The sequence below is a fragment of the Blastocystis sp. subtype 4 genome (assembly GCF_000743755.1).
Source record: "Blastocystis sp. subtype 4 strain WR1 chromosome Unknown seqid_0338, whole genome shotgun sequence".
In the NCBI taxonomy this organism is placed as follows: Eukaryota; class Bigyra; order Opalinata; family Blastocystidae; genus Blastocystis; species Blastocystis sp. subtype 4.
The window spans coordinates 1-10,023 of NW_014569209.1; the positions used below are offsets into that span (position 1 = coordinate 1).

The 10,023-nt window shown below is 38.7% G+C and overlaps 4 protein-coding genes across 4 annotated transcripts; all 4 read left to right on the forward strand.

Annotated features, from left to right (window-relative positions):
- Positions 1 to 3,394: 3,394 nt before the first annotated feature.
- Positions 3,395 to 4,000, forward strand: JH06_4333 (hypothetical protein; the record flags this gene model as incomplete). The annotated part of the gene is made up of 3 exons (XM_014670074.1): positions 3,395 to 3,516; positions 3,547 to 3,883; positions 3,914 to 4,000. 3 exons carry the CDS (start codon positions 3,395 to 3,397, stop codon positions 3,998 to 4,000), a joined length of 546 nt encoding a protein of 181 aa, XP_014525560.1.
- A 198-nt stretch (positions 4,001 to 4,198) lies between these two features.
- On the forward strand, positions 4,199 to 5,341 carry JH06_4334 (hypothetical protein; the record flags this gene model as incomplete). The annotated part of the gene is made up of 6 exons (XM_014670075.1): positions 4,199 to 4,259; positions 4,288 to 4,378; positions 4,424 to 4,601; positions 4,657 to 4,984; positions 5,013 to 5,098; positions 5,129 to 5,341. The coding sequence occupies 6 exons, from the start codon at positions 4,199 to 4,201 to the stop codon at positions 5,339 to 5,341; spliced, it is 957 nt and encodes a 318-aa protein (XP_014525561.1).
- An 80-nt stretch (positions 5,342 to 5,421) lies between these two features.
- JH06_4335 (hypothetical protein) lies at positions 5,422 to 6,316 on the forward strand (the record flags this gene model as incomplete). The annotated part of the gene is made up of 3 exons (XM_014670076.1): positions 5,422 to 5,580; positions 5,611 to 5,745; positions 5,774 to 6,316. The coding sequence occupies 3 exons, from the start codon at positions 5,422 to 5,424 to the stop codon at positions 6,314 to 6,316; spliced, it is 837 nt and encodes a 278-aa protein (XP_014525562.1).
- Positions 6,317 to 6,421: 105 nt separating this feature from the next.
- JH06_4336 (hypothetical protein) lies at positions 6,422 to 9,687 on the forward strand (the record flags this gene model as incomplete). The annotated part of the gene is given in 19 exon segments (XM_014670077.1): positions 6,422 to 6,494; positions 6,511 to 6,665; positions 6,694 to 6,852; positions 6,865 to 7,259; positions 7,305 to 7,418; positions 7,454 to 7,591; positions 7,625 to 7,673; positions 7,705 to 7,782; positions 7,813 to 7,872; positions 7,904 to 8,030; positions 8,061 to 8,128; positions 8,161 to 8,469; positions 8,500 to 8,615; positions 8,659 to 8,902; positions 8,934 to 9,035; positions 9,065 to 9,130; positions 9,162 to 9,271; positions 9,301 to 9,500; positions 9,530 to 9,687. The coding sequence occupies 19 exon segments, from the start codon at positions 6,422 to 6,424 to the stop codon at positions 9,685 to 9,687; spliced, it is 2,721 nt and encodes a 906-aa protein (XP_014525563.1).
- Positions 9,688 to 10,023: the final 336 nt, after the last annotated feature.

Sequence of the window (10,023 nt, forward strand, 5' to 3'; positions counted from 1 at the left end):
ATGGCTATGGAGGCTATGGATATGGACAGCAGGGATTCGGAGGATATGGCTATTAGTTCCTTTGTTATTGCATTGAAGCTTTTGTGAAGTGTTTGTTATAGTCAGGTAAAAACCTAACTAATATAGTGTTGCGTTGTTTTGGTTTCCAGTTCCAGTAGTGAATAGGATTCTTGACAACAATTGAAACGATGAGTGTTATTGCTCAACAGTGGGGTGAGAATCGAATTGTCTGTTTACCAGAAAATAGTGATTATATTACTGAAGTTGTGTATTATGAAAAGGAAAAGGAGATATCACACTTCTATCGAGTCGATACAATTGATGGATTCTGGAAGGAGATATTTATGGGTCAAGTTGTGAGTATATGTCAATTTAATGCAAATATGATACGAGATGGAATTGGATATTCCTTCAATGACACAGTCCTATTGTCACAATCCATCTATTTAAATGGAGAGTGCCAAATGTTGGTGCGAACATTCCACGATAATCAGATGACGGAATATGGTGACAAGAAGGAGAAGGTGTATGAAGGAGAATATGAAGATTCTTTGGAGAATCACTATCCAAAAAGTGGAACAGGGAGGTGGTTTAAGAAGGATGGTCTTCAATTTGATGGTTTGTGGGAATCGAACTATCCAAATGGAGAGGGTACATTGTACAATAATTCAGTAATTATTGCCACCGGTGATTGGCAATGGGGATACTTGAAGCTAAATCCAGGCGAGTATTTGGATTATGAGACAGGAAAAACGATAAGAGTAACTACTTGGGATCGTTTACCACAGTGGTCGGTTCGAGGAGGTAAGATTCGTCCAGCAGAACGTATCGTAGTGACACTTGCTGATGAATTTGGTCAATATTGTGAAGTGAGTTCAACAGTGGAAGAACTATTCTTTGCAGAAAGCAGTTGTAATGAGAAGCAGTTTCAACAACTCAATCTATCAGAATTCAGCAAACTTCGTTCGATTATTTTTGAACCCAGGAGTTGTAATTTTGTGGAACGATTGATTTTGGATGGAATGAATGAATTATTATCAATCCGCATAGACCAGGGTTGTTTCTCGTGCAGTAACAACAAAGGAAAGAAACAACTTGTCTTATCAATCAGTAATTGTCCTGTTTTGACAGATCTATCTATTGGACCAGAATCATTTATCGAATTTACTTCATTTGAGTTGACAAATTTGGTTTCATTGGAGACTCTTCGTATTGGTACGTTGGATGTGTATTCCCATTGTTTCAACGATTGCTCTTCCTTCTATATCTTAAGTACTTCAAATTGTTCTCTATGAATTAGAAATGCCTCAACTTCATAGTATTGAGATTGGTGCTTCTTGTTTCTCTTCTGTGAAATCGATTCGTATGGAAGGTAAGTGATTATGAGTACTTGTTCATTAGATTTACCATCTCTTACCAATGTTACTATTGGTGAACAATCATTAAAAGGAATTGAAAAGGGTCAGTCCTCCTTATCGATTGTGGGTATGAATAGAATATTGTTGTTAGTGATAGATTGTCCACAACTCTCTTTCTTCTCTGGTATGGAATGCTTTTGGTTCATGGAGAAAGTTTTGGTTCAAAATCTTCCTCAATCTACAGAAGTTTCATTGATTGATGCTTTCAAGAATATTGGAGCCATTGATAATCATGGTTCAAGTTATTACTATACTTCATTAATAGATGGAGGAGCCTTAGGACAGTATATTGAAGAACAGCTGGAACTTGCGAATGCTGAAGTTCTTCTACGTTATATGACTGCTACTGTTCAGTCCTTTGAAGATTGGCAGGCTCTTGCCTCCAATATCGAGTCCATTACTGTGATCTCGAATTCTTGTAACGACCCGAAAGTCAAGACACTGGATTTTGCCAGGCTACCTCAATTGGTGAATATTATGATAAATGACCAATGTTTTCGGTATGTTGAAAAAGTGGTGTTTTCTGGAATGGATCGATTATCTCGGATTACTGTAGGAGTGAGTTGTTTTGCAGAGAATCCATTCCATGGCCAGTTGAACAAGAACCGAAGTTTGACAATCAAGAATTGTCCAGTTTTGAATGAAATAAATGTGAGTCGCTTCTCCTTTTCTGATTACTATTCATTCACTCTTACCAATGTACCACAGTTACAGAGTTTGTTGATCGGAGATGGTGATGCTTCCAATAACTTCCAATTCTGTCCTACACTACATTTAATCGATCTATTCAAGTTGCAATCAATTGATTTTGGTAGTGGTTGTTTCATGAATGCATCATCAATTCGATTCGAGAGTAAGAGTGAAAAGTGTTTGTGATTGTAAGGTCTTCCATCTCTACAGACGATTCGAATGGGAAGTGATACTTGTATGGGAAGTGAAGTTGAACGACGAAGGTTATTCCGGAAGCAAGTGAATATGTTGGTGATGAAGAGTGGATAATGTGAATGAGACTAAGGAATAGATCTTCCTTCTCTCACAGCAATTGATTTACAAGGTGATAATCATTTCCTTTATGTGGCGGAGGTTACTATCCAGAATGTACCAGCTCTTGACTATATGGGACTTGGAAAGAAGTCCTTTTCCAACGTGAAGAGTCTTTCTGCAACAAGTAAAAGAAGAGGAATGGGAGTGATGAGTAGATGCGGGACGATTGGAAGAGTATATTCGAAAACAAATGTAGAATGTTTGTTGACAAGAAACAAAGGAACCAATAAGGGCACGGAGAGGAGGGAAGTTAGTGATACCAAGATACACAGCAGAGATAACAACAAAGAAGCAGAAACTCGAAAAATACTTCATGTTGTATCGTCCAATACACTTTCCGAGCCATGAACCTTGATATCAACATATCTCATTAAACTCACAATGATGGTCTCTATCAACTACACATAAAGAGCAATCTTGACAATGTTCGGATCCATATGGAACGTGGTGATTACACACGGCTGAGAGTCAATTTCACCATTATACATTCTTACTGCAAGTGACTGGACATTCTTTATCAATCTCATCTTCATAATCTGATTCATCAAGAACGTAGCCTGGATCCATCAATGACACCAACAATAGATTCAACACTGTCTCCAAACATAAAATTGTGAGTACAAAGCGTTGATACTGGTTTGAAAAGTGACTAATGAATAAGAGATGAGAATCACCTTTCACCTGAGATTGGAAACAAATGTATAGAGGATGCCAATGAGGAGAATGAGTGTAATGTACCACGTTGGCCCTAAAGACAACTGACATCCAGGGATGAACGACAAGAACTATTACTGAAACTAGTTTCAAACATATTACAATCACATTTCCTCTCTGTTCAACGAGTTTCATCCTGTAAGTATCAAACAGTGATTCCTTTTGGTTGATTGTTTATTCCTCTTTTTGACTAACAGAGGTTTGGTGTTGTGAATCCAATGTCCGTGCGCAACATGGAAGAGCGTGTTCAAACGGTCTCCAGTATTTGCCAAATTCCACGAGATCAGAGTATATTACTGTTGGAACGACATGGCTGGAGTTGTGACCATGCGATTTCTGGGTAGTTGTAAATCAACAAAATCAAACATAGATTCTTTGATGGAGAGCTCGAACAATTGAAGTCAAAGAAACCAGTTATAGAAAAGAGGAAGTCTAGTTCTATGTTTCCCAAAGAGAAGGAATTATGTCTATCTACCAAACCAGATGAAGTCGAAGGGACATGGCCGAAACATCTTCCTATGATCCAAGTCACAGCTGTTTCTTTATCATCGCGATTGTCAATTCGTGATGGAACTGTAGTTCGCTTAGAGGCTGAGAGCAAAGTACTAAGTCGTCGCAAAGCAAAGGTAATGACAAAAAACAACAATGAGGAATTGGTGGCTCGTTGTCGAGTCTATCAACAAGTGGGACCTCTTGATAATCAACGTGTAACAAATTCAGTCAGTTTTCATATATAGGACTACTTTGCTCGCATTGATGACAAGATTGGAAACGACCTTGCTATTCTTCTCAATATATCCTTCATTTGCATTGATATAATTTGAATTCCTTAATTTCATGTAGGATTAATTGAGGCATCTTGCATTGTCGCCTATTGTCCCTCTCCTCTCCGTACATTCTCAAAAATCACTGTAGATATTCATTTTAGATATTAACTCTAGTTACTACTCGACATTTCTGTATCTCGTTCTCTCTTCACAAACATGCATAAATACCCGATTGCTAGCTCAAGTATTCTCCGAATGGCCTTTCCCAATGCGGGTGCTGCTCTTTACGCAGACATGTTAACAGAGTGCATTTATTGTAGTTGTTCTTTCGTTCTCTCATCTAGATGTTCTTTACTACAGTGTATACGCAACCCAGGGACTCCAAAAAGATCATCAGAAGATCTATGCTGATACTGTGAAAACAGCGATGAAAACGTCATTTCCAGAATTGTTGTTTATTTTGTGGATATTGAACTCTAGTGAAATCTGTGATGTGGAAGATTCTCCTCCTCCAACAGTGGAGATTATCCCCAATGAGAATTCCACGGGACTTATCTCGGGTATTCGAGAGCGTTTGCAAAATGAGAATGTGGTTGAGATTGCTGATACTTTGAGTAGAGATGATTGTGAAGAATTGGAGGAGAATCCAATGGACTTAGTGAGTAATGACTCATTTAATCGTGTTTGTTGTCGGGTGTGGGATTGAGAAATAGCAGTTACCCATTCAGCAATGTAATGAGGGTTTGAAAGAGATCACATTGCGTGAATATCAGTTACAAGCTTTGTTTTGGATGTTACAACGTGAACAAGGGAAATATGTCAAATCTGATAGTTCTCGTGCTTCTGAATACACAAATGGATCATTATGGGAGATTCATTATTTTGAGGATCATACTCCTTTTTATTTCTGTCCCTTATTTCGACTAGCAGAAATAGTTAATCCTGAGACATTGTATACAATGAAAGGTGGAATAATTGCTGATGAAATGGGATTAGGTAAAACCATTACACTCCTTTCTTTGTTACTTGTAAGTCGAAATAGTATAAGTCTCCTTTTCATATCATTTAGATGAACAGGAAGTTATTACAGCTAAAGGAGGTCATTCATTTGATGGAGGTACATTGATTGTTTGTCCTCTATCTCTTTTGTATCTAGTTTCAATCTCTTATATCATTGATGCATAGTGGCAAGCAGAGATAGTGAATCATCTTGAGAAAGATGTTCTTCATTCATGTGTTTATCATGGTGGTCGTATCTATGAGACTTGTACAGGTCACACTCCAATAACATATTCCACTCATTGTGGATATCATGTTGTTATTACTACCTATGATTCTTGTGTGGCTGCTTATACAAGTACTGTCTCAATAACAGTATTATTCCTTAGAAACAAATAGTTCGAATCCATCACTCTTATACTCAACATCATGGAAACGAATTGTGTTAGATGAAGGTCATCTTATAAAAAATGATCAGTATGTTTACTCTTGGCATTCTATTTAGAACTCTTGTTCATAAAGCAGTTACTTCTCTTCAAGCTCAAATTCGATGGATTCTTTCAGGAACACCTCTTCAGAATACTGTGAATGATTTGTTCTCACTATTTAAGTTTCTTCATTACCAACCTTGGTGTTTCGTTTTGGCATATTCTCTCTTTCACTTATAGCGTCATGTATGGGATAGTATTATTAACAATGGAGAGAACAAGAAGAAAGAGACACGTGGATTGAAGAATCATGATTCGAAAGACATCCACATCAACATGGATATTGATACACAAACCGACTTAAATCGACTCCGAGTATGAATCAGGAAGAATAACAACGTAGTATCCACTTAGTCTTGTGATGTTGCGTCGAACCTACAAATCTCGAGATTCCCGCGGGAATCCAATTATTACATTGCCTTCGAAAACTGTCACAGTTGTACCATTATCCTTTAATGAATCTGAACAACACTTCTATCAGGAGCTTCTTCAACGAACCCGAACCATGTTTAATGAATACATTCTCCAAGGTGTTGTGATGCATCAATATGCTATGATTCTTTCTCTCCTCCTTGCGGTTCGTCAGGCCTGTGATCACCCGTTTCTTTTGCTGAGCAGAGCCAAAGATGTCCTTCAGCGTCAAGAGGAAGAGGTTGTACAGAAAGCGCTAACTACAGATATCATTGAACGAATCTATGAAGTGGCATTTCAGGGGAAGAAGGAAGTGGAAGCATATGCTGAGAGTGTGTTGAGGGAATTGAAAGAGAAGACTGTAGAGGACTTGATATGTCCGGTAAAAGATGGATGTGCAAAATTAGGGCTAGATCTGCAATTCATCGATTCATCTCAAACCGGTGTTTACATCTTGTTTACATTATTTCTGTGAGGATTGTGTTGATCAGATGGTCCAACGAAGTGGAGTAGGAGTTGTATTGGTGATACATGTAGTATCCCCTGCGATGTCCCAATTGTCGACGATTGAATTCGAAGAATGATCTACTACGAGTTGATTATCACGTATTTGAATACAAGTCAGTTCAATTTGATCCTCGTATGCATGCCTGGTTGTTTCCACTATAGGTACAATGTGGCATTCCAGTACAAAGATCGATTTCATACTATCTAAGCTAGATTGGATCTGGGATCAGTTCCGAACGAATGCTGATAAAGCTCGTTCTCAATTTGGAAATATTCTTATCTTTTCTCAATGGATAGTCATGTTAGATTATATTGGAGTAGGAATCGGAGAAGGATCTGAAGTAGATTGCTCTGGAGAAGCATGGATACAAGTATATGGTGTTTAATGGTTCGATGACCAAATTGGAACGTGAACGAATTCTTTCAGAATATGAAGAACCTTCCTATCCAAAGGGAGAATTCCAATTAGAAGTGAATGAAGAAGAAGTATATAAATATGCACTAGTGAATATCTAGATGCTCTTAGAGACGGACAACGTAATGAAAAGAGAAAGAATCGTGGGATCTCCAAAACCTGCGATTGGCAAAGAGAAGGAGGATTCTGTTTTTCCAAAGATTCTGTTGATTTCATTACGTGCTGGTGGAGTTGGTTTGAATCTAACTTCTGCTAACACAGTATTCCTTATAGATCCTTGGTGGAATGAAGCCGTTGAGAACCAAGCCATTAATCGAGCATTCCGAATCGGGCAGAAACGACAAGTCACTGTATATCGTTTGATCATCAAGGATTCTATTGAAGAGAAGATCTTAAAGTTGCAGGAAAAGAAGGAGCAGCTAATTCAGAGTACTTTAGACTTTCAGAACAGTACATCGATTAAACTCACTGTTGACGAGATTGCAGAGCTATTACGGTGATAGGGTGTTGGTATAACCTTGTTTCTTAATTGATTTCAAAGCACACAGTTTCTTTGTCCTTCTTTGCTGATGAGCGTCTCGCGAGTATATGCGGATGTGGTTAGCAATATGCCTGAGGGATATGCCAATTATGATACGGTGGAGTTTGGTTGGCTGTACGTTTTCTATCCTGTTTTCTAATGGATGTTAGGTCACCAGACAGGTATCAAATAATCCAAAAAGTGGGCAGAGGAAAGTATAGTGAAGTCTTTAAGGCAATTGACATGACGACGGGTAAGCCCGTCAGTATTAAGTACCTCAAGCCTGTCCGCAAGAAGAAGATTCGAAGGTAAATTTTGAAGGACATTCCATAACCATTCAGAGAAATCAAGATTATGCAGCAACTTGCAGGTGGTCCCTGCATCATTCCCGTTGGATCCTTTTGAGTTACATGATTATTAGCTTCTAGGAGTTGTTCTTAATCCAGAGACACATGCTCCGAGTCTTATTACGAAGTGGGTCGAAACAAGGGATTTCCGAGTTGTTGTGATACTTAGAATTGATGATTAGGAATTCTACCTTCATTTGTCAGATTACGAATTGCGGTACTATTTCTACAAGATTTTGGCTGTATGGAGTTCTTCTATTCTCTTACAAATAGGGACTTGATTATGCTCACAGTCGTGGAATCATGCATCGAGACATTAAACCTCAGAATGTCCTCATTGACTACATCACACGGGAAGTATACATTATTGATTGGGGTCTTGCTGATTACTACAAGCCTCGTAAGAGATTTGTCTCGATTTCATTTGTAGATGAAAAGTACAATGTGCGTGTAAGTACCCGTCATTACAAGGGTCCAGAGCTCCTAACGAATGATACTGTAGGAGAGCAAATGGGATTGTGATTCATTAGGAATATGACTATTCGTTGGATATTTGGTCTCTCTCGTGTATGCTTCTTGGTATCGTGTTTAATCGTACTCCATTCTTCCGTGGAAAGGACAATTACGATCAATTGCGTAAGATCGCAGAGATTATGGGAAGTGAAGAATTGGATAAGTATATTGCGAAGTATAAGTTGCGATTGGATAAGGAAACAATCCGTCTTCTTGGGAGATATCAACGTCGTTCATGGAGTGAGTTTGTCTGTGACTCCACAAAGAAGTTTATTTGTGATGAGTTGTTTGATTATTTGGATAAGACGCTTGTCTATGACCATAATGTTGGTAATGGAATGGGAATTGATGTATAGGACCGATTAACTGCAAAGGAGGCGATGGCTCACAAATATTTTGATCCCGTGCGTGAGGATGTTGAGAAGGAATTGGCACAGCATCGTCAAGGAACGGAAACAGTCTCTGTGTCGAAGTCGGAAGCGAATACTGAGGTTTTCTGAAATGTTTGTTGATAGTCTTTTGTTCATGGAGGAAGGAAAGGACCCAGAACCCATTGCTGCTCCTGTAAAACCTGTTTCAGCATGGGATAAGTTTGTGAGTACGACTCTGAAATCTATTCGTATCTCCTATATGAATTGGACATATCTTCCTCGTTCAACTGGAGAACAGGAGACATGGCAACAGCGCCTGTTGCGGTATAGTCATTTTCCTATGGCAACTCAGTTTTTTGCCTATTTCGCTTATCGTGCAGCATGTCAAGTATTTCTTGTTATCATTGTATTTTTGGTAGAATCTATATGGTCGATTTTTCCTTTATTCCACTGGAATCCAGTATTTCCTCCAAGATCTGAACTACACACATTCGCCTATGTACCGTGTACAAAATCCTGAGGTAGGAGTTCCCACGAGACTAGAACGTAGAAACAAATGTTAATGCAACTTGGAGAAGCCGTTGTTCTTGGAGCATTGTCGACAGCAATTGCTACCGTATGAATTGTTTTTAGGGACTAGTTTTAAGCGAATCCACAAAGTGCCTCATCGTTCATTTATGTACTATTTCATTTCAACAAGTACAGTAATGGTTCCTAGCATGCTGGGAGTGGTATGGAGTCGGAGAAAGCATTTGACGTACATCTTTTGAAGGAGTCCAATTCTAGAGAAGGAAACATGACATTCAGCCAATCTGGGGTTGTATTAGGAAAGAATCAGAAGGCAGGAATTGAGGGAACATGCTTAGTTGCTTGTTCTCGTGCCTTGATGAGCGTTGCTAACGTGACCGTGCCTCTTCAACTTATCTCCCTCTTTGAACGGAACAATATGGTCTTTTTTACACCTCTTAAGGGCATTATCTTCACAGGTGGTCTCTTTTTCTTTTCTTGAACGTAGAATTGGCTATTATTGCCTCCTGTTTACTGACTCCGATTGCGATGGGACTCATTAGTCCGATTGGGACAATAGAGCAGGAAGTCCAGAGTCCATCTGAGGATGAGAAGAAACCTCCAGAAACTGTGAAAGAAGAAGTGTTTTATTTTAGAGGGTATTGAATTGTTTCATTTGCATAATTGATTTCCTCGGTTTCCATTTACATATTAATGCATTTCTTCTACCATTTGCATAACGAATTTTCATCATTTTCCTTTTCGTGCTTGAGAAAATGACAAATGAAGAGAATCTCCTTGATTCTGGATTCCGAAAAGAGTCCCTCTTTTCTATATCATTTGAACCTATAGCAACGAATGGATCCTGATACTCGTCGGGTTGTTCAAGGTGAGTCAAACATACTGAAGGAGTTATGATTAGAAACACCTAATGTCAATTCGCAGGAAGACATTCCTTCGAATCGATCTACTCCATTTGTTGGAACTTCTTCTGTTCATGCT